The sequence below is a fragment of the Anser cygnoides genome, chromosome 11, assembly GCF_040182565.1.
Source record: "Anser cygnoides isolate HZ-2024a breed goose chromosome 11, Taihu_goose_T2T_genome, whole genome shotgun sequence".
Classification (NCBI taxonomy): Eukaryota; Metazoa; Chordata; class Aves; order Anseriformes; family Anatidae; genus Anser; species Anser cygnoides.
This window is the reverse complement of record NC_089883.1, coordinates 282,847-304,375: the sequence shown is the minus strand read 5'-3', so window position 1 is coordinate 304,375 and position 21,529 is coordinate 282,847. Positions and strand designations below refer to the sequence as shown.

General features: G+C 57.4%; 2 protein-coding genes across 17 annotated transcripts in view; one reads left to right on the top strand and one right to left on the bottom strand.

The window, feature by feature from the left end:
- Positions 1–722: 722 nt before the first annotated feature.
- On the bottom strand, positions 723–11,139 carry LOC106048637 (creatine kinase U-type, mitochondrial). 2 transcript variants are annotated; one of them, XM_067003564.1, is made up of 9 exons: positions 10,982–11,139; positions 4,588–4,786; positions 4,041–4,136; positions 3,687–3,908; positions 3,151–3,236; positions 1,986–2,109; positions 1,664–1,798; positions 1,224–1,349; positions 723–972 (listed from the first exon to the last, which is right to left on the bottom strand). In XM_067003564.1, the coding sequence occupies exons 2-9, from the start codon at positions 4,747–4,749 to the stop codon at positions 856–858; spliced, it is 1,068 nt and encodes a 355-aa protein (XP_066859665.1). In that variant the 5' UTR covers positions 4,750–4,786; positions 10,982–11,139; the 3' UTR covers positions 723–855. The 2 variants fall into 2 exon arrangements, with proteins under 2 accessions (XP_066859665.1, XP_066859666.1); XM_067003565.1 differs by lacking the exon at positions 10,982–11,139 and adding an exon at positions 10,385–10,674.
- Positions 11,140–11,563: 424 nt separating this feature from the next.
- The window catches only part of PPIP5K1 (diphosphoinositol pentakisphosphate kinase 1), a 52,715-nt gene continuing 42,749 nt past the window's right edge, over positions 11,564–21,529 (top strand). For 3 of the 15 annotated variants that reach the window (XM_067003558.1, XM_067003557.1, XM_048046289.2), the window contains exons 1-6: positions 11,842–16,481; positions 16,803–16,977; positions 19,096–19,291; positions 19,380–19,470; positions 20,120–20,205; positions 20,442–20,596. In XM_067003558.1, coding sequence (XP_066859659.1) covers positions 16,831–16,977; positions 19,096–19,291; positions 19,380–19,470; positions 20,120–20,205; positions 20,442–20,596 — 675 coding nt within the window. In that variant the 5' untranslated portion in view covers positions 11,842–16,481; positions 16,803–16,830. Of the gene's footprint in view, positions 11,620–11,658; positions 11,775–11,832; positions 16,482–16,802; positions 16,978–19,095; positions 19,292–19,379; positions 19,471–20,119; positions 20,206–20,441; positions 20,597–21,529 lie in introns of those variants that run through there. The other 12 variants (XM_048046298.2, XM_048046297.2, XM_048046296.2 and 9 more) reach the window with 10 other exon arrangements.

Here is a 21,529-nt window from a genome sequence, read left to right as displayed (position 1 = left end):
CGTCCCACGAGCCGGAGCGCGGCAGCACGGGGAGGCGCCGGGCCCCGGGCAGAGCCCGCCGGAGGCCGCGGGGGTCCCGCGGGTGGCGAGCTCCGGGACTGCCGCGGCCCGCTCTCTGCCCAGAGCCGTGTGCGCGTGCATGTGTGCAGGTCTGCGTGTGTGCGAGCACTGTGACGGGCTCAGAGCAGCAGCAGGGATGTGAGCCCTTTCCACGGAGTGCCAGGACTGACACGCTCTGCTCTGAAAGCACTTTCTTTCCTGCAGGCAGGAACAGAGCCGGGCTCCGCTCTGGTTTCACCTTGGTTCTCCTCCTCTGCCTGCCCCAGAGCTTTCTGTGAGCATCCCTCTAATAAAGTGGCGATGGGAACCCAGCTCTGCCTGCAGTGACACAAGAGTTGCTTTTTGCAGCTCATCCTGTCCCAGCAGTTCTTGGCAGCCTGCTTCCTCCCAGCTCCCGTCCCACATGCAGCCCCTCGCAGCCCCCAGACCAGGGCAGCCCCAGAGGCCCCTCAGGCTTGTTCCCTAGGGCAGCAGTGGCACAGGGAAAGCTCAAGGAAGGTGAAGCTCCTTCAAGAAGGTGACGCTTCTTGAGGGAAGCTCAAGACAGGTGCAAGAAACATAGATTTGTCCAGGTGCCTCTCTGCAGGCACAAGGCTGGGTGGGGCGGTCGGCAGGGCTGGGTGTGCTGTGGGGCTCGAGTAAGGAGCAGACTGAGACATAGCTACAGCAGCGCACATTTATGGGGTCGGGCCTGGCGCGTCGTGGGTAACAACGCAGCGACATGCTGGGCACAGCGATGGCGTAAGCTACAGCGGGAAGCTGGGTCCTGCAGGGCTGGCGCTGCCGTGGTCCAGCTCAGTGCCGGAACTGCGGGACCGGGGAGGGGATGCGGATGTCCTGCCCCTTCTCCAGGCGCCGCTCACAGTCGATCAGGTAGTTCACGCCATCTATCACCAGCTGCACCAGCTCCACCTGCACCGGGGGCACACACACACATCCTGACTCAGGGGCTGTCCTGGCCCCAGCCAGGCCTCTGCTGAGCCATGCCAGCAAGGGTCCCGGCCACCGCGCTGCATGAAGGGCACATGCTGCCACCTCTAGGAGAGTGGTACAGCCCGCAGACCTCATGTGCCAGCCCCAGCACACAGACCCAGAGCTGAGGGCCTGTTGTGCACACATGTTCCAAACCACCTGCTGCAAAAGCATCTCTGTCCAGCACCCACCTCTGACTTCCCCAGCCGGTCCAGGTTGGAGATGTCGAAGACATTGCCAGTAGCTGCGGTGTCTACACCACCTGTCCCACGCTTCTGTAGCCGGAGGTTCTCCAGGATCTTGGGGAAGCGGTTGTCCTAGTGCCCAGAGAACACGTCAGTGCTCAGTGCAACCATCAGCAAGGCAGCCAGGCCACTGCAGCCGACTGCTCCCCAGGGCAGCCCTCCCACACCTTGCACAGCCCCGTCTGTGGGCCCTGCCCTGAGCAGACCCAGCTCAACACGCGGGTCCGGCCCCTTGTATGCTTCACTGCACTGGTGAGCCTGAATGAGGTCCAGGGCTGGTCCCATGCAGTCCTGCGCCTCCCCACGAGGCTGGGCTCCCTGTGCTGGCAGCTGAGGCTCGCCACAGCCCTGGGCTCGCTCCCCACAAAACGAGCCGTGGTAACTACCTTGCTGAGCAGCGGCAGCTTGATGTGGACGCCTGCTCGCAGCCCGGTGCCCAGGTTGGAGGGGCAGGTAAGGATGTATCCCAGCCTCTCATTCCACATGAACTCCCAGCCTCGCTCCTGGATTAGCCGCTCCACCTGGGTTAGAAGTGCAAAAAGCAATTCAGCCTCCAACTGCACAATGCACTGCCCTCAGCAAGGCACTCCTGCCACTTGGGTGCTGCCCAGCCCTGGGACAGTACAGGACACAAACCCTGCAATGGCCTTGCGTGCCCCTGTCCACCTGTCTGTGGGTCTGGCACGGCAACGGCCGGTGGGTGCTCACCTCCTTCAGGCCCCGGCAGAACCGCTCAAAGACGCGCTTCATGTTGCCACCCTTCTCCATGGAGATGATGCGTGTGTGGTCCTCCTCATTGATCCAGATCAGGAAGGTCTTCTCGTTGTTGTGCCTAGGGACAGGGCAGCATTTGGCGGTGCTGGCAGCCAGCAGAGCCCCCGTGCACGCACAGCTGCCTGTGCCAGCCCCAGCAGTGCCCTGCTTCCACCACCCCCCCCCCCAGCCCCGGTGCCCATGCTGCCCCTGGATCCAAGCTCTCGCAGCTGAGCATGTTGCCAGAGCACAGCACGGCAGTGAGGCAGACAGCCAGGAGATGTTCCCAAAGATGGGCCAGCGTTCATCCACACGCACTGCTGTGGGTGACAAATGCTGGCTCCGGTGCCTTGGGCACGGGCAAGCGCTGCTGGGGAGGAGCAGCGTGGTGCCAGCCCTTCCTGACCCTGGGGCAGGGACATGGCTCCTGCACCACACAGATAGCAGGAGGGGCTGCGAGGTGTGAGGTGCACTCTGGAGCGCTGGGGTTTGGGGCGGCTGGAGCCGTTTGTGACATGGAGGTGTTTTCCCTGAGGCTGCTATAAAAGCACTGTGCCTGCCAGGGCGGTGTGGGCAAGCGCATGTGCCGGCTGTTGCTCCGCGGGTGCGTGGGATGCTGTGTGGGCGTGCAGAGATGCTGGGAGCGAGCGGTAACAAGCAATTGTAGCAAGATACATCTGGGGGCAGGTAGAGTGTGCAGAGAGCAGGAAGGAGCACTGGGGGTTGCCTGGGGAGCAGAAGGCAGTTACAGGTTTTTGGCAGCCCAGAGAATGGGAGGCTGTAGGCTGGAAAGAGCGGTCAGAGTTGACAGCAGGGGCCTGAAATGGCCGGCTCCTGAGCTGCCCACCGCTTAGCGAGATGCTGCGGTTTGTGTGAGGAGCAGACACCCACTGACTGCTGCACAGCTCAAGGGGCTGAACCCTGCAAGGGGACCCCAGGTTGGGTGTGAGCAGGGAGGGCCCAGCTGCCGCCACCACGGAGCTGGGGCGATGGCAGCCTGGGGTCTGCAGTGCAGGGAGTGAGCGGAGCATGGGCGGTGTGGCTGGGGCAGCTGGACAGAGCAGCAGTGTCCCCCTGCCTGTCTGCCCTGCTGGCTGCTCAGGGCTGGGAAGATCCTCACCAGATCCCTCGGGCGTCGGGCCAGTCCCGGGCCATTCCTGCCGCTGTCAGGAGGGGGGACACCGGCTTGTCGAAGAGGAAGTGGTCCTGGAAGGAGGCAGAGAGTCAAAATGCCCCCTGGGGCTGCACAGCCGAAGCTGTGGCACCCCATCTCTCTGGTCCCAGTGTGCCATGCAGGCGATGCACTGCAGCTGTCCCTGGTGGGGTGAGCTCGCTTGCTGTCCCAGCTGCGGTCAGGACTCCCTGCTTCCTGACTGGGTGGGCAGAGGCTGCTGGTGATCTTGCCTTCCCCTGGGCATACACAGGGGCACGGGGCAGGAGCTGGAGGGGCACATGGGTTGCTGGGGCCGTGTTCAGCCAGCTCCGTCCTCCCCCAGGAGGGCTGAGAAGCGCCATAAGCAGCCTCTGCACCACTGGGGCAGGGAGCCCTGGTCCCACAGGACCGTGGGGCTGGGGAAGGGGGCCATGGCCTCCTGGGGAGGTGATGCCTGGGATGGGGTCCTGCCCCAGGGCTGGCCAGGCAGTGTGCCAACTCACATCAATGAGTTGCTGTTGCTCCTTCTCCGTCATCTCGCTGAGGCGGTAGTACCGGCCTGCCAGGTCTCCAGAGAGGCCGTTCAGTGCCTCCACGGCCACCTTCTCCACCTCCCGCCGCTCGGCACGGGTACAGGCTGGTGGCAGGCTCAGCCCACGGATGCTGCGCCCCGTCCGGACCCGGGATGAGAGCACATAGCGCTCATCGAACTGGCCAAACTTAATCTGGAACAGACAGGTGCCGTGGGGTGTTGGTGGGGTGGTGCTGGTGCTGAGCATCGCCCTGTCCACCAAGGCTCAGGAAGGGGACCCTGCTCCCAGCCAGCGCTATGTGGCACTGCCGCCCATCTCGCCCACCTTGGAGGCATCCAGGTCCGTGACATGCTTCATGGTGCGTGGGTTGTACCCGTTGTGTCGCTCCTGGATCACAGGGTCAAACAGCTCGGCAAACACCTGGAAGGACATGGGACGGCATGCAGCTCTTCAGATCCAGCGTCCCACAGAGCCCCTGCCACCAGCACCGGGGACATGGCAGCACAGGGGACCACAGAGGGTGGCTGGGGTCACCTCACATCCCGCAGCACAATGGCAACCCACAGGGCAGACACTGCCCAGACAAGTAGGGCTCAGGGGCAAGGAGGAGGAGGTTGCAGGGCTTCAGGAACAGCTGCTCTGCAGGAGCCCTGTGTCCCCATGGGGACATGCTCCAGCTGCCTGGGCTGAGTAGAAGGAGGTGAGCGATAATACTTCAGGCTGCTGGATCCCAGGGATTGGGTCCAGGCCAGCAAGAGACAGCACACATCGGGCCAGAGCTACGCCATGTCCCGCAGGTACCGGGACTGCCACGGCTGCTGCAGCCACCCTAGAGAGCCTGGAGCACAGCAGGGCTTTGGCCATCACTCACCTCATATGTTTCTTCATCACCAGCTACCATGCCCACAGTCTTGATGAAGGGGTGGCCAGGATTGTCCACACCTGTCTGGATGCACTGGTCTAAGGTCCAGCCATTGGGGGTTGCTTTGTCACAGAGCCTGGTGTAGATGGCTGGCGTCAGGTTGCTGGCCATGCAGTTGTTGTGTTTCCGCAGGTCGGGGTACTCGGCACTGCAGGGCAAGAGAGCAATGAGCCTTTGGGGCCAGGGGATCTGCACTGGGTCTGGCTGGGACGGAAATCACTTTCCCCACAGCAGCCCACGTGTTACCGTGCTCTGCACTTGTAGCTAGAACACTATTGCTATCACACCAACGTTTTGGATACTGCTGAGCAGTGCTGGCACAGCATCACAGCTGTCTCCAACCCCTTCCAAAGGCCAGTAGCCAGGGGGTGGGCAAGAGGTGGGGAGGGGACAATGCCAGGGCAGCTGACCTAAACCGACCGAAGGGATATTCCTTATTGTATGACAGTCTGTTCAGTGACAAAAGCTGGAGGGAAACAAGGAGAAAGGGGGGAGGGGGGAGTCTCGTTATGAAAGTGTCTGTCTGCCCAAGCAACCACATGTACTGAGGCCCCGCTTCCCAACAAATGTCTGAATGTTGCCTGCTGATGGGAAGTAGGGAATTTTTTTTCTCCTACTGCTTCTGCGTGACTTTTTTTTTTCCCTTTCATTAAACTGCTCCTTATCTCAACCCACGAGCTTTTTTTCATTGTATTTTCTCCCTGTTTCCCTCTGAGGAGTGGGAGTGAGAGCAGCGTGGCAGTGCGGAGCTGTCCATCCGTTGCTAAATTGCCACCGGGACCCAGCGCTCCTGCCCCACGGAGACCCTCAGGGCAGGCATGTGCAGGGGAGCTCTGGGGGGCTGGGAAAGCCACGCTGCCTGCCCAGGAAGGCAGCCGCTGGCATCACACAGCAAGGGCAGAGAACAGCCCAAGCTGACTGCTGATATTGCCACAAGGACAAGAGTCCACGAGCAAACCTGGGCCAGTTGTTAGGGTGCGGCTCCTTATCAGCTGCGTACCAGGGCTCCTGGGCTCTGGGCTGCCACGTCAGCCACAGCCCTGCGCAGGGTCCGGGTGTGGAGGGGCTGGCTGGCCAGGCCATGGGGGCTCTTGCTCGCCTTCTCCTGCAGAGGGGCAGCTGCTCCCAGCACCAGGGTCTGCCCAGGGGCACGAGCCCGTCCCATGCAGGCAGCGGGGCAGCGGGGCACGGAACCCTTGGGGGCCCTGTCCCACGTCTGCCCGCACTCGGTGCTGTCCCCTGGGCCCTGACCCCACGCAGCCCAGGCACCGTGGGGCAGGAAATCGGCTGACCCCGATCTGCAGCTGGTGGGAACTGCACCAGTCTGGAGCAGTTTATTGTATTAGGGGAATGCTTCCCTCTAATCAGCTTAGTGGGAGGCCGTCTCCTGACCTCCTTCCCACTTTAGCTGGGCTTTGTGCTTGTCAGCACCGCCGCTGCCCCCACCCCTGCGTCTGCAGGTCGGGGAACGCACATTGGCCCCACGCCTACGCCTTGGCTGCTGCTTGTGGCTTCCGGAGTTTGCAGAAAGAAAGGGAGGTCGGGCTCTCATTGCCACTCTGTGTGGGGAAGCACTGGCAGTTCCAGCCTGGCCTCGTGCAAGGAGGCGTTTGCGCCAGGCAGGAACGGGCCGCAGGCCTGTCCGGCTGAAGGCTGCTCCCCCAGCCCACGCACAGTTCTCTGCCATGTTGAGATGCTTCAGCTCAAAGGACAGCTTGTTGTATATGGGACGCATCCTGCCCCAGCCTCCCTTGTTGCTCCTGCCCCTGCCATCAGCTGGCTATGGATCCATGTCTCCCTGGGGAGAGACATCCTCATAAAAAACACTGATCAGAATGGGACACTTGGACACGTCCCTTCCCTACCCCCAGCACTGCCTGGCATGCCAGGACTGAAGCTCACTCTGCTTTCCTGGTGTCAGTGGACTACGTCCAGAGAGCCAGAAAAGGTTGCTAAGGGGAGCAAGCTTGCTTGCAGAAAACAGAATGCTGTAGTTTTAAGCTCACCGACTGCTGTGGTCAGTCTGTACCTCCACTGCAGAGTTCAGAGACTAAAACCTAAGACCCTGCCCCAGGATCTGTGCCTGCTGCAGTGCTGATTTAGTTCCTGGCCCAAACACACCCTTCTCCAGAACAGCCCTGAATCACAGCCAGCAAATCTGGGCAATCTCTTTTCAGCCTTTCCAGAGAACCCCAACTAAGCTGGATGGTGCCAGGATAAGCAGGGCAATGCAGGGGATGAAGGTGTTACATGCTTAGTGCTCTTAGTGCTGTGCTCACAAGCACTTCCAAAAAAGCTAGAGCAGAGCTGCACAGGGCACTGCCCTGCCACCTGCCTGGGCTGCTTCCCGGGGCTGCGTGGGGAGGACAAGGGGAGCAGGCGCTCTGCTCTGCTGGGTGTCCAGGTTTCCTCTGCCACAAGCAGGAAGGTGACAAGGCACTTGGCCTTCCTGGGGTTCCCTTGCCCTTTGGTTCTGCTCCCCAGAAACGGTATTAAAGCAACGGCCCCTTCAGAGCTGGCTTTTCTTTGCCAGTGCCCCGATGCTGAGCTACGAGGTGCATTCCTGTCAGGCTCCCTGGCCACAAAGGCTGGGAGCTCTTCCAGCAGGAGATGGATGCCTGCCAGTACAACGCGGCTGGGAGCGGGCACTTCGCTACTGGCCGTGCTGCTGTGAGAGCCAGCTCAGCACTGCGGTGCTGCCACGCCGTTGGGACGGGGCTGCCTGCAGTGACCGTCCTCTCTGCCCTTGCACGAGGGGTGCTTCACCCAGGAGACCTGCAAAGTGCTCAACAGGCAGTATTAGCCCACCCACTCTCCTGGAGCGGCAGCCTGTGCGTCTCCCCGTGACTGTGGCTAATCCTGCAGCCTCCGGCACCCTTCCTGGCGTCACCGGCTGCTGCTTCTGCAGGTGCACTCCGCGGACACCCCGCTGAGGCCACCCCTGCTGCGCGGGGCCTCCATCGAGGCGTGGGGCTGTGCGGGGCGAGCACCGCGGACCCTGCGGGAGGAGCTGGTGCCGGCGAGGCTGCGGCAGGCAGCGGAGCATGCGGCTTGCTCACGCAGGGAGGGGGGGTAGGGGCTGGGATTCTCCGCGTGACTGCTCAAACGTGGCTGCTGCGGGACCCTGCCTGGCGGCGGGCACCTCCACGCCAAGGTGTCAGAAAGCTGACGGGGGCGTCCGTGCCCCCAGAGTGTGGTCATATGTACCTCTGACAACCATTCGACCATTGTGTGATGCAGAGATCTCTGAAGGCTGTTGCCAATGCCTCTCATTGTTTGACTTAAAACCTAGAGGGGGCAAGTCCCCAGATGGGATGACTTGCCCTGCAGAGCAGGGTGCTGTGGCTCACCCTGGGGCTCTGTCCAGTGTCAGCATCATCACAAAAGCCAAATGCACCCTCCTGGGAAGCTCATCTCAGTGTTTCCCTGACAGATCCCCTGCCCTGGATTTCATCCCTTCCCCCAGACTCATCTCAGCCTCTGTTTCCCACAGATGGTGCCTGTCTCTTCCTCCCAGCCCCGTCTTTGTTTTCAGCATTAACTCTGACCTGCTGTTTTCCCCCAGCCCACTGGTCCTGCCACAGCAACACCTTCACAGCACTGCCAGCTTGCCCCCCACCCAGCAGGTGTTTCGAGTGTGCAAGGGGACACTTCTGTGTTCAGGTTCAGCGGGGTACAGGCCAGCTGCCTGCAGATGCCAGCACACCTCTGTGGGGCCAGAACACAGGCAGAGTGCCTGCCTCTCCCACACCAGATGGGTGTCACAGGTCCCAGTGGATTTTCCTCTCCATCCTCACTCAGTGAAGACCTTCAGTCATTCAGAAAGCTTGAAAGCACAGTCCTCTCAGGAGATGAATAAACAGTAACATCCAATCTTCATCAGTCCCTGAACTCGTTCCATTTCCATCCCGTTTCCATGGCCCGACCCAGCACGTCTGAGCACCAGAGCTGGCTCTCAGCACAGCTTTCTGCACGAGCAGAGCTCTCAGCCTGCAATGCAGAGCAGCACCGCTCACTGACAACACGGTGTTTGGTGCAGGCATCACAGCAGCCGCATGTGTTTGGAGCAGCGACACGCCGCCTCCTTCCCCGCTCTTCTCCCTCACTGCACGCAGTCCCTGCTGGCATCAGGATGGGGGGGACACCTCTCCTCGCTTTCCCAACCTGCATCTGACCTGTGGCAGGCTGCCAGCGCAAGGGGAAGGGCCTGCTGGCAGCCACAGCATCCCTCTCCCCTGCCCTGCCCTGTCCCCGTGAGGCACAAGCAGCTCTGCCCTCTTCCCCCCCGTCTTGTGCTTTTCTCCCCATACTCCTCGGGGCCAGGCAGCGTGGGGGCCAGGAGGGAGCTGCCACCCCTCTGCTGGCCTTGAGACCTCCTCTTCCTCATTGCTAAGGCAAACGGTGGTGAGTGGAGCAGTAGGTAATGCCTCCGCATGGACAGGGCTGGTGGCAGCCACGTGCCTGGTCCCCCTTGGCAGAGAGCAGTTTGAAGGGGGGGGGGGGTTGACACGGAAACTTCTGTGCTGGAGCTTGAACCTTAGCACTGCTCCACAGCTCTGACACTTATCTGGCTTAAAGGATCAAGCACAGGTTGTGGAAATAGGGCCAGCAGCTCCCGCACACAGAGCCAGCATTACCCCAAAAGCACCCCTTAGCCAGACCAGGCAGCACGCGCCCGCCTGGCCCAGCTCAGCCCTGCGCCCACCTTCCAGGCACTTGCCTGGTCCCGATCACACACCTCAGGGCTCATCTTCACCCCACATCTTCCAGCACAGCTCTGCCTGGGAGGACTGGATGAACTGCACAGCCTTAGCGGGACCTGTGGGCCCTTCCAGTTCTCCCTTTAGAATCTGCCATGAGATGGGAGAGCGAGGACCGTCAGGGAACCTTTTTTTAACGCCCTGGAGAAGTCCTTGGCCCAACGTCAGGCACCAGTACAGCCCAGTGGTGAAAGGCTAGGAGCCACAGCCAGCCGCGGGGCAGCCAGGGAGCCTCTGCTCCAGCACAGGCCCTCACGGACAGAGCTCCAGGGTATTTTGCCAGGACGAGAGAAAATGCAGCCTTCCTTTTGCTCCGTCCTGTTCCCACCAGGATACTGGCAAGCCTCCACTGGCTCCTGCGACAACCGGGCCAAGCTCGGGGCATTTCTTCGCTTGACATCTCTGCAACGCTGTCCCCGCCGGACGGACTCACCGCCTCCGCCGGTCCCAGCTCTGCCCCGGCCCCCGGCCCCCTCCGCTGCCCAGCCCCGTCCAGCTCCGCCCGCCCCCGGGCCCGCCGCGGCAGCGGCTGCTCCCGGTTGCCGACCCGCCCGCGCGAGGCGCAGCCCGGGCCGGCCGGGACGGTGGTGCCGGTGCCGGCCCGGGGAGGCCGAGCTCGAAGCGGAGGTTCCAGCGCCGCGGCCCGCGCCCCTCCCGCGCCCGGCGGCCCCGGTGCCCTTGGGCTCGGGGACGGGCGCCCGAGGCGGAGCTGCTCCTTCCCGCCGGAGGCGGCCAACACGGGCGAGCCCCCCGCCGCCGCCGCGCCGCCCGGTTCCCCCCGCCGCCGCCCGGCTCCCCGGGCTCGGTTGCCCGCGATCCCGGTCGCTCCCCGCCGCGGGACGCGAGCGGCCCCCGGGGAGCTGGGGACGGGGAGGGGGGCACGGCCCCGCGCCCTTCCCCGGTGCCGTGGCCGCGGGGACCGGCCCCCGCCCGCCGCCCGCCGCCGGCCCCCCCACACGTGCGCCCCCGCCGCCCGCGCCCGGTACCTGGGCGGGTAGCGCCGCCGCTGCCGGTCGCCCGCGCTGACCGCGTCCCGGGCGAGCAGGAAGCCGGCGGCGAGGGAGCCGGCGCCCACCATGGCCAGGAGGCCGGCGGAGCGGCGGGCGGAGAGCGCGCGGGCGAAGGTGCTGGCCATCGCGGAGCGGCGGCGCGGCGGAGCGAGCGCGGCGGGGGCCGGGCGGCGGACGTGATGGGAATGGGAACGGCGGCGGCGGCGGCGGCGGCGGGAGGGTGCGCGGGGGGCGGGGAGCCGGCGGCACGGGGGGGGCCGCGACGGCACCGCCACCTGCTCGGGCCGCCCCGCCCCGCCCCGGGGCCGCCGCCGCCGCCTTCAGCACCGCGCGCCGGACAGCGCCGGCGGGGCCGCGCGCCCGACCCGCCCCGGGCCCCGGGCCCCTCGCCCCGCGCCCCTCGCCCCGGGCCCCTCGCCCCGCGCCCCTCGCCCCGGGCCCCTCGCCCCGCGCCCCTCGCCCCGCGCCCCTCGCCCCGCGCCCCTCGCCCCGCACCCGCCGCCGCAGGCGGGCACGGCGCAGCGGGGCGAAGCCCGCGACTGCGAGGGTGCGGCCGGGGCAAAGTCCGCGCACCTGGAGCCGGCGGCGGCGGGGCGCGGATGCCGGGACGAGGCGCCCCGACGGCCCGGTGTCGGGACGGGAGGCGGCCCGGGATGCGTGCCGGGGCGGGCGGGCTGCTGTCACCGTGGCGCCCCGCGCCGCTGCCCGCGGCCGGGCATCCCCCCCGCTGCCCTCGCACGCCGGGTCCGGCCGGGCCGGGGCAGCCGGCCGCGAGCGCCGTGCTCCCGGCGGCCGCGGCAGCGCCGGGGCGCGGAGCGCGGGCCTCGGGCCGCCCCGCGCTCCGCCGCCGCGAACGCCGCGGGACGGCAGCGCCGCGGGCCGTGCCCGGGTCGCGCCGCCCGCCCGCTGCGGGCCCGCCCCGCCTCGCGGCGCAGGGCTCACGGAGCTGGCCCGGCTCCGCGGGACGCGGGCGCCCGCCGGGCCGCGCGGCGCGGTTGCCGCGGTAACGCGGGGCCCGGCGGCGCCGCCCGCGCGCGCGCGGCTCGCGCGGCCTCGCAGCGCCGCCCGTCGCCGCCAGGGGCCGCTGCGCCGCGCCCGCCCGCGGCCGGCCGGCCCCGCCCCCCCGCGCCGATTGGCCGGCGGCGGCCGTCAGCAGGCCGCGATTGGCCGCCGGCCGCGCCGGCCGCGCAGGGTGCGCCCGGAGGCCGCAGGTGAGCGGAGGGAAATGGCGGCGCCCGGCGGGGCGCCCCCTGCCGCCGCCCCCCGCCGCCGCCGGCGGAGCGGCCCCGCCGCGGGCTGCGCCGGGCGGGACGGGGCGCGGCGGGGGCGCCGCTGCCGGGCGGCGCCGGGCGCCGGGGGGCGGCGGGTAGGTGTCGGCGGCCGCCGCTCGGCGCGGGGCGCCCCGGCCCCCCCCGCGGCCTCCCCTTCGCCCTTCGGCGGCCGAGCTCGGCGCGGCCCTGCGGGGGGGGAGCGGGCGGAGCGGGCCGGGCCTCGCCCCCGGCGCTGCGGGCGGGCCGTGCCGCGGCGGGCCGGGCGCTGGCTCCGAGCGTCCCTCCGGCGGCGGAGCGGCGGGGCCGGCGCGGCTTTGCCGTGGCTCCGCGGCGGGGCTCCGGAGCCCGGCCTCGTGGCCAGGCGCTGCCGCCGCGCCGCGCGCGAGGCCCCGGCCCCGGCGTTCCCCCGCCGTGCTGCGGGGCAGCCTCGGCTCCGCCGGGGCCTTCGGGGGAGCGGCGGCCGGGCCTCGCGTTCGGCGTGCGAGGGCAGGGTAAGGCGTGCGAGCGGCTGCCCCCGGCGCGGTTACCGGCCCGCCTGCAGCCCGGGCTGGGGAAAAATGAGCGTTAAGTGCTAACGTATCCACAGGTTGTACGCTAACAAACCGAGGCTAACGAACATAACAAACGACGTTTTAAAAGTTCAAACGTCTCTAAACTTGTTTATGATCTTTCTTATCAAAAAAAAAGGAAATAATATTTTATGTTTAAAATTGCTAATAAATCTGTATTAACAATTACAGGCTCAGAAATTCTGATGCTGTAAAGCTTCACGCTTAACAATCTTATAAATCTCTTAAAAAAAAAAACACATAAAATAATTTCATAAGTCAAGAGTGGATCTTACTCCTGCATTTGCTATGTGAACAATATAACAGCTGCTCAAACGTAGAGGATGTAAGTCACCAGGTTTTTGCTGGATTCGCAAGCAGAGGCATTGTGTAGAAGAAGGAGCTCCTAGTCAGGAAACGTGTTTTAACCATTGCTGCACCCTCTCTGGGTTTGAAGTTGTTGATAGATTTGCAGTTACTGACAGTGCTGTTCAAACAGGCAGAACAGTATATTTAGAAGCATGACTTCAGCTGCCTGATTTTGAAGACGTTGAACTTCTTTGTTAATAAAACATGGAAAATTTTCTTTAATACACCAAGTCCAAATAGCTTTTAATTATTAACTCTGAAATAGGCGTGTGGTTTTTTTTCTGAGGCAATTAAGAGTTTGTGACTTGATTTTTGATAAGAGTACAGCTTTCACCTTTTGTGTGTAAGTATGTAATTAACCTTAATACAAATAGTCCTTGTGACCATGGAAATGACCCCTTTGGTACAGTTACTTCACTGATCATACATTCAGGGTCAAGGCATAAGTTTTGTTTTTTTTTTAAAGTACTGATGATCGTAAGTATTTTAAAGTGTCAGCTATGTGTATTCTTAAAGGTAGTCATATGTCGGGTACTTGACCTTGCCTAAGTCAGGATGGGGTTCTGTAAACTCATTTATCCTCACAGCCTGTTTGCATGCAGTGGTATCCTGCACTCCTTTGACCTCCGCTCTGCTGCTTCCCCCAGGCTCCCTGGGGTGCAGAAGCCTCTCCCAGCCACCTGTGGCTGCTGCCACTGGCGATGTGACTGGTTTTCATTGGTCACCGCATGCCAGAACCACGGCGGTCCTTGTCCTTCAGCTCTCCGCTGTAGAGACTGTGCTGTCAAGTAGTGCTTCTGCAACTATAACAGGCTTTGTTTTAAAAACAAACAAAAAACCAAACTAATCGATCAAAAACAACACCCCTCCCACATAGTTTTCACTTGTTAATGCCGTGCTGGGTGTGAAGTTAATGCAAGATATGATCATCCTTTCTGCACTTAAATTTCTGGTACTTCAGAAGTTGGGCGCAAAGAATAAATCTCTCCATGCTGTGAACATCCTTATCAGAACACCACCAGATTCATCTGCTGGAGAACCTGGAAACAACTTACGTCTCATTTCTTATCGCTAATGCAAGGTAGTCCAGAGAGCTGAATTGGTCCCAGAACACTCAGAGGCAAAGTTTAAATCTCAGTTCCGGGTTGTGTGTCAGCAGTTTCTGCTTGCCGTTAGGTGATTACATTAACCTTTGGTATGACTGTGTAGCAGACCATAGCTGTCCTTGGAGGAGAGTGCAAGGATGTCTTTAGCTGGAGTGGCTGGTACGTACTTCCTCATATATTTGTGATGGGATGAGCAAGCATGAATATTTCAAAATAAGAACCATGCTTAACTTGTGTGTGTGTGCCATTGTCGTGTCAAGGCTTTTGATTCTCTTGGACGGTACAGCCAGCAACATTAATGCTTTATTTTCTTGCTGTGATTTGTGAAAGGTGAGAGACCTGTAGTACTCTTAGCAAGTGGAAACTGGTCTGAACCTATGGGCTGTAGGAGCAGTTAGCCCAGGGAGCAGTGAGAATGATGTAGAACCATCAGGACACCTGTGTGAGAAGCAAACATCCCGTACTGCCAGGGTCTCTCACAGCTCTAGGTTTGAAGAAAAAAAGCAGCAGGGAGGATGTAGGCTGAGCACCGTACAGGAACCTTGCTAGTACTGTTTCTGTAACAGATGTTGCTCTCCTCCTGTCATATAAACTCTTTGATATCCCAGCTCTAGAGCTGATTCAGGCATGGTGGCAAATCCTCATGTAATCTGTCTGTTACACTAGAATGGTACTTCTCTTGCCTGTTTGCCTTTAACAGCAGCAGTCTGTCCGAATTTTGCATACCTGAGTTATGCCTGTAGCTGTTTCATCAAGTGACTGTAGCCGTGGTTGGTAGAAAGCCAGTCAGAGAAGGGATATGCTTTAAACAGAAACTTGGAAAAGGTTTTGCTTATACCCTGTCCCTTTCCTCTCACCAGAAACAACCTGAGATAACGAGGTTTATCCCATTAACACCAAGGGCATGCTGGATGTATCAGTGGCCTTTGGCTTCACTGAGGCTCTGGGTTTTCACTCGTTTTTAGTATGGCATGTCATAGCCTCCAGAAATAGTTGCAGAGCAAAGCAGAAGTTGCTTTTTTTTTTTTTTTTTTTTTCTGGGATAGAAGCAGGAATGTAGAGAACCTGTTGCTTTCTTAGTTCTTAGGCCAAAGGTTTTCCTGCTGCTTGATCTATTTTTTCCAGGAGGGAGGGGAGAGTATGCGATTGGTGAAGACGGTCCTCCTCCTCTTCTTGCATGGTTTACTTCGTTAAGTCATCAGCCACCAAGCTGATAGTGAACTTGCTAAGGTCTTACTCTGTGCTGGCATGCAGAGGCAGCGGGGCCAAGGAACAGAAACGGTTCCTGAGTATGTTGGGAATCCTCCTCTTGTCCTTGTGTGGAAGTAGCAGGATTATACGGCGCACACAGTAGAAATGCCTGTGTAGCCTGGTCTGCCAGTACTATTGCTACCGCCAGCTGAGAGCATGGGCGGTGGATTAAAGCTTTAACTCTCGCTAATCTGGATGCTCATGTGTTGGGTGTGCACTGTGCCTCAAGCGGCACGTAGGAGCAGGCAGCACTGGCCTTTGTGCACCGGTGTGAGCTGGGCTTGGTGTGTCTTCTTGCTGGCCTGGGCTCCCCAGGCAGATCTGGTGTGCGAATTGACAGTCTTGCTGTCAAGCCTGCGCCTCGTGGCGTGGCTTTGGGCACTTGTCCAGCGCGCTTCTGCTCCAGTGCTTTCCGTGAGTGCTCAGCTCTTACCTCTCCTGTCCTTTCTGGGAGTGTGCAGCCTTTCTGCATGGAGGCATACCTTAGTTTTATCCATATTTCCCTGGAGATTTCAGAGGCAGCTGGATTGCCCGCTGTATATTTGTTTCTTTTGCCTGTTCCCGCCCTGCTCGAGTGGATGAAGTCAGTCTCCCTCCTTTGTTCTTGGTGAGGGGATTTGCACCTACCATGAAACTGTGCTGGCAGCAGGCAGGTGGCATTTGGGTGCATTTCCTCTGTTTTGTGAAGAGCTGTCAGGGAGGACTGGGAATCCAGTTGTATGTGGTGGTACATTCTCCTGTGATATGCTGGCTCTAAGGCCAGGCATGCCTCAAAAGAGGAAGTGCAGTAACTGTCAGTCTGGGGAAGGATGGAGATCACGTGAGAGTACAAGAAGCAGTGGTAGAGTGTGCATTTGTAGGAAATACTAGCATGAGGCGTTTACAAAGTCATCTTCTCGAGGTTGCACTTCCTGTACTGGTTTTGGCTGGAATAGAGGGAGGAAAGCTTTTCACCATGGGGAAACCATTTCCCCATTTGTGTGGGGAAATCAAAGTAAAGGGCAACCACTTGACATTTATGTGTGCACAGCTATGGACAGAGCTGAACAGTTGTGTCCTTGGTCTGTACAGGTCATGCATACTGTACATTCAACTCAGTTGCTTGTGTGGCCGACAGTGCTGCTCCTGTAGGCGATTGTGCAAGATGTGCTCATTTCCTAGTGTTTATAAAGAACGGCTTGTATCTGGATAACCAGACTCCATGGTCAAAGAGTAAATCAGAGCCAAGCTTGCAAAACTTAGAAGTCCTGACCTGCAAGCCGCTGCTTCTTTTGTGTCCTCTTTACCTGCCAAAGAGTTGTCAGTCCTTCCTTTTCCCTTCTCCCCTGCAAACTCGTATGTCTCTCAAACTGTTCTCTCTGTTACTTTAGGTCTTCTTGAGCTAGAAGGATGAAAATTGGTGATTGGAAAGTCACCGTCACTCTAAGTTTCCTCCTAACTTCCGAGTCCCAGTTTGGGTGTACAAGGCTGCGAGCAAGTCTACTGTCCCATTCCATGATTTAAAGAGAGGCCTGGAGCATGCATCATTGTAAGGTTTAAATTATTTCAACGCTAGCAGCGACACTGTCCCTTTCCCAGCTGCTGCAAAAGGGCTCATTGCACAATGGAGCTACCTTTCTAAAATGGTTCTGGGTCCTGGATCCCCTCCCACCCTGAGGGTCTCTTCCTGCATACCTCTGCCTAGAGACTCTCTTCATCTCACCTGGCTCTCCCTGTTTGTCCTGGGCAGCGGGTCCCTGGACTTGTTCACTCTAGCTCAGTCCCTGCCCTGCCCACCCTCACCTGCTCCCAGTGGCATCAGCCCTGGCTCAGGCCCTTCTTTACCACTTTTTGCGCACTGTGATTCCAGAGCGGGATGGTCGGCCACCGAAGCTGCCATGTCGTCCCTGACGACCTCCAGTGAGGGAGAGAACTCCACTCCCAGGTTTGTCGTCGGCTCCAGGGATGATGAGACAGACTTCCTGGAATCAAACATGAAGACGGATGAAACCGATTTCTTTGAAGATGATGAAGAGGAGGAGTCGGTAAGGAGGTCCTGGCATTCTGGGTTGGAGCATCTGTGCAGAATTCCTGGGTTTCAGCCAGGTTTTGCATGGTTCCTGCTGAGGCCACAGACAGTCAGGACTGTGGGGAACATGGCACCAGGCCGTGTGGCACAGCCATGTGAAAGATGCATTGCACTGACATGCTGCCAGACTCGGTGCCTCGTGCTGCAGTAAATTCTAGCCTTTTCACTTGCAGGTCTTTTCCAGTTGCAACAGCAGATTTCTTTATCCTAGCAACTTAACCCTGATACTGCTGTAAACCTTTTGCTTTACCAGGGAACTTTTTGAGGAAAACTGAAGGAACCGTGAATAAGGGCAGAGAAGCGTCTGCGGGGAGGAAGCATTTGCTCTTTTCTGTAGCCTCCAGGAACAGGCTGCAGAAAGGAGAATGATCTCCAGCTCCTGACTACTTTTGGCCTCTATTCAGCCCACCCTTTCAGTCCCCACAACGGCCTCTGTACAGGGCTTCTGTTCAGAGGAGCTTCATGCCACTGAAATCATCTTGCCTTTTGGTGGGCTGAATGGACTGCTCACGTGGTGAACTGCTCTGACTTATTCTTAGTACAGTATGTAGGGACCTTGCAGAACTTTTATCAGCTGTTATCCTGTCTCTGCGCAGCCCGGGAGGGCTAACACAGGTAGATCCTCTAGCACAGTTAAGAAAGGTCATCAGCAGCATATGCTGACCTCCTCTTTAAGGACGGGAAAGTAGATTTCCAAAGGCAGTGCAGAGAAACCAGTGAATAGCTTGAACTTGTCTCTGCAAGACTCGTGGGCGAGGGCACTACTATGAGGCAGGGGAACTCTTGACCTTCCATCCTTTCATTCTGGTGATTCAGCTGGGACTTGTTTAAGTTGGTGATAGCTTTAGTGTTTTTTGTTTTTGTTTTTTGTTTTTAATTCAGAATGGGCTGAGCAAAGTACTGTAGAGTGGAGTGGAATGTCCCTCACTTTGTTCCTGAGGAAAACACCAGTCCATCCCACAGAAACAGTTTAGGTGCCTTGGGCACGTTAAAAGTGACATTTCCTCCTCTGAAGTTATGAGAAGTTGCTTTTCCCCCATGCAGATGCTTTAGGGTGTTGCACAGTCCTCTGCTGCCTGCCCCTCTAGTAAATTCCTGACAGAAATTGCCTTGAAATACCAAATACATCTGCAGCACGTGGGGACTCAGCTTTAGGAAGGATACAGTGATACAGTATTGATGGCCCAGTGATGGGAGTGCCCAGTGTTTGTGGCATTTTATTTTTGCTGTGGAACCTGAGCCCTTGGCTTTGCAAGTCAGTGCAGGTAACTTCTGAAGTCTCAGCTTATAGTTTGAAGCCACACTTGCATGTGCCGTGTAACCCACAGTCCTGTGTGTATCACTTCAAATGACCTTACTGAGTTTGATCTTGCTTAGACCAGAATTACTTCATCAGGAAAACATCCAGTCTTTGATTAAAAACCGTCAGTGATGGAAAGACCAACACAGACCTTATCCTGTTCTTCTGTTACAGTTACCAACATTTTTTGAATACAGGCCTTCTATCTTGCCTTATTCGACTTAAATTTGTCCCACTGGATCTTGCTATACCTTTGTCAAGTATATGGAAGAGCCCTTAATACTGTTTCTCTTCTACTCACAACTACTTGCTGTTGTGATCTCCCCTTCATTTCCTCTCAGATAAAACAGACTGAGCTCCTGCTGTAGTCTTTTGCCATAAAGCATATGCAGCTCTTCTGTAAGTCCTCTTAAGTCTGCAACTTGTCCTGGTGAGTTGTGGGCCAGAGAATACGAGGGAGGATTCCAGTCCCTGCTGCTTATTCAGGTGCCAGATACTTTTTTCTCTTACCATAGCATTAGTACCTTGTAAAAGGAGGAGGTACATGTTGCCCGGCAAAGAAACAATCATTTTGGGCTGCTCCTTAATGACATCCGCCAGTGGAATCTAGTGGGAGCTGGAACTGTGTATGGTCTGAGTCTAGGAAGGGCTGTGAGTTCTTAGGGTTGGAAGAAAATCTTGTGTTTGTTCAGTATTGCCGCATTTGCACACTTACAGCTTAAATTCAGTAAAGCAGCTGATCCTGAACTAAAACAGTCTGTGTCTTCACTTTAGCCACCTGAACGGCAGATTGTGGTTGGAATCTGTGCCATGACCAAAAAGTCCAAGTCAAAGCCCATGACACAAATTCTGGAGCGTCTGTGCAAGTTTGAGTATATCACAGTTGTGATTATGGGGGAAGATGTTATTCTGAATGAACCAGTGGAGAACTGGCCTTCCTGTGACTGCCTAATCTCCTTCCACTCCAAAGGTAAAAGTCTGTAGCAGGCCTTAGCCTACCTAAGATCTGGACAAGGGAGCTTCCATTCATTCTTTTTGTTTTGTTTTCTGTATTTCAGGATTCCCTCTGGATAAAGCAGTTGCATATGCCAAGCTGTGCAAGCCATTTTTGATTAATGACCTTGGTATGCAGTATTATATCCAGGACAGGTAAGTGTCTGTGATCCAATAAAGCCGCTTCCCTCTTCCTTTGTCCACTTTCTGTCCTTAGCATGCTGTGCAAGCTTCTTCCTGGCCACAAGCAAATGAGATGGGAAGGAAGGGTACTTTAGCAAGGCTTTTAGGGGTTGTTTCCCCATAACACGAAGGGGAGTAGATCTGGGGGTAAACCCATTGAGACTTGTCATGTTTTGTCTTCTGGTTCAAATGCATTGTAAGGAATGGCCAAATGAAGTAGGATGTGGAAGTGGTCTCATGGAATGAGACTATTGTGCCAAAGACAAAAAGACTACCCTCTTAGTAGGAGAGCCAAGTAGTGGGATGGCATTCTGGGGCAGAAACTGGGGGCAGCAAGGCTAAGTCAGACCCTAAGGAAGGTATGTTGGTGAGGCACTTCAAGAGGCTTCTTAGCCAGTTAGTAAAACTAACTTGTAGTCATGTACCGCAGTGCGTACAAACTGCTTTGGCTGTATACAGGTAGGGCTAATACTAGACACCAAACCTCCCACTGTATTTTTGGGTTGTGAGCAGTGTTCCTGCAGGTGCTGACAGGCACCCAGAGGTGTAATTGTAGTGAAGGAATTTCAGTTTCCTCATTCCAGACTCTTCTGTTGAATCTCACTGTTTCTGTCCTCTCGAGGCGTGAAGTGTATCGGATCCTTCAAGAAGAGGGAATAGACTTGCCCCGCTATGCTGTCCTCAATCGAGACCCCGATAGACCGGAAGGTAAGTGCCCAGGCTCTTCTGAAAGCCATTTGCACATACTGTACTATTTAAGATATTCTGCAGAGGTTGGGCACTGATAATCAGCTCAAGCAGGTCTGATTCACGAGTCTGTTGACTTTGGTGGAGAAAAGCCGTTTCTGCTGGTTGGGCCTACTGGCCAGGACTGAAGGGCTTCAGTTCTGCACAGGGGCTGCTTCCACTTTTCCTAACATGCTGCTGCTCTGCTTTGTCTTCAGAGTGCAACTTGGTGGAAGGAGAGGACCATGTGGAAGTAAATGGAGCTGTTTTCCCAAAGCCATTTGTAGAGAAGCCGGTCAGTGCTGAGGATCATAATGTGTATATTTACTACCCAACCTCAGCAGGTGGGGGCAGCCAGCGGCTCTTTCGGAAGGTGAGAGGATCTCTAGTTATAGTGTCGAGACCAACAGATTTGTGGGTCTGAAAGATGCATGTGGCTTCAGGAGGGAGTGTTGGGGCAGGTGAAGGAGAAAGGAAGGTTTTGTGTTGGGGAATACAACTTCTTAGAAATTTTAGTTGAACCTTAAAGAGCTGGGAATTCCAGAGGAATGTATTTTAGTGGTAATGCTGACTTCACCTTTGCTATCCTATGTCTGCCCAGTGTCCTGTGTAGCAGTTATGGAGAAATGTGTCCCTTATTGAACTACATACTGTTTTTTTCCATATCATTTCCTCAGTTTATTGAGATGATCCTTTTAAAACCTGTTCCTGTCTGCTAACATGCGTGCTGCCTTTCTCAGCTTAGTGTTGCTTGCAAATGTAATAAATGCACTACGTATTCATAGATTTCACAGAGAATCTGCCTTTACTCACTTCCTCTACTTTGCCAGCAAAGTTAAAAGCTGTGATGCATCTTTTTTTCCAATCAGTTACACATCTGCCATTAGTAAACCTAAAGTGGTTGTTTCCTTAAGTATACACATGTGCCATTTGAAATTGTATCCAAAGCCTCCCTAGAACTTAAAATGACGTCATCTTCTGTCCATAAGATCTGTCATACTGTCCTAGAAAGAAGTAAAGTTGGTCTGATTATGAACTGTCATCAGTTATTATCATTTCCTTATTAGCTAGTCTCCTTACTTTACACATCTTTATCTACTGTTTTTTGGTGCATATCCTTGTAGCTATTGGAGTCAACCTAAAGGTCTATAATAACTTTTCTCCTCTTTAGGCCTGGAAAAGGGCATACCTATTGCCTGTCTTTTAGAGTCTTTTTTGTCCTCCATAATTATGCTGTAACAGCTAGGGGTTCTGAGAGGTGTTCAGCCAATTCTCTCCCTGTGGTTCAAAGCTTATGCTTTTTGTT

Excerpts from the sequence above, each read along its gene's own strand:
- LOC106048637 (XM_067003565.1), bottom strand. The coding sequence starts at position 10,533 with ATGGCCAGCACCTTCGCCCGCGCGCTCTCCGCCCGCCGCTCCGCCGGC. Across the intron at positions 4,137-4,587 it reads GTGATGAAGAAACATATGAG|GTGTTTGCCGAGCTGTTTGA; the intron begins GTGAGTGATGGC and ends ATGTCCTTCCAG. Across the intron at positions 973-1,223 it reads ACCGGCTGGGGAAGTCAGAG|GTGGAGCTGGTGCAGCTGGT; the intron begins GTGGGTGCTGGA and ends CCCCCGGTGCAG.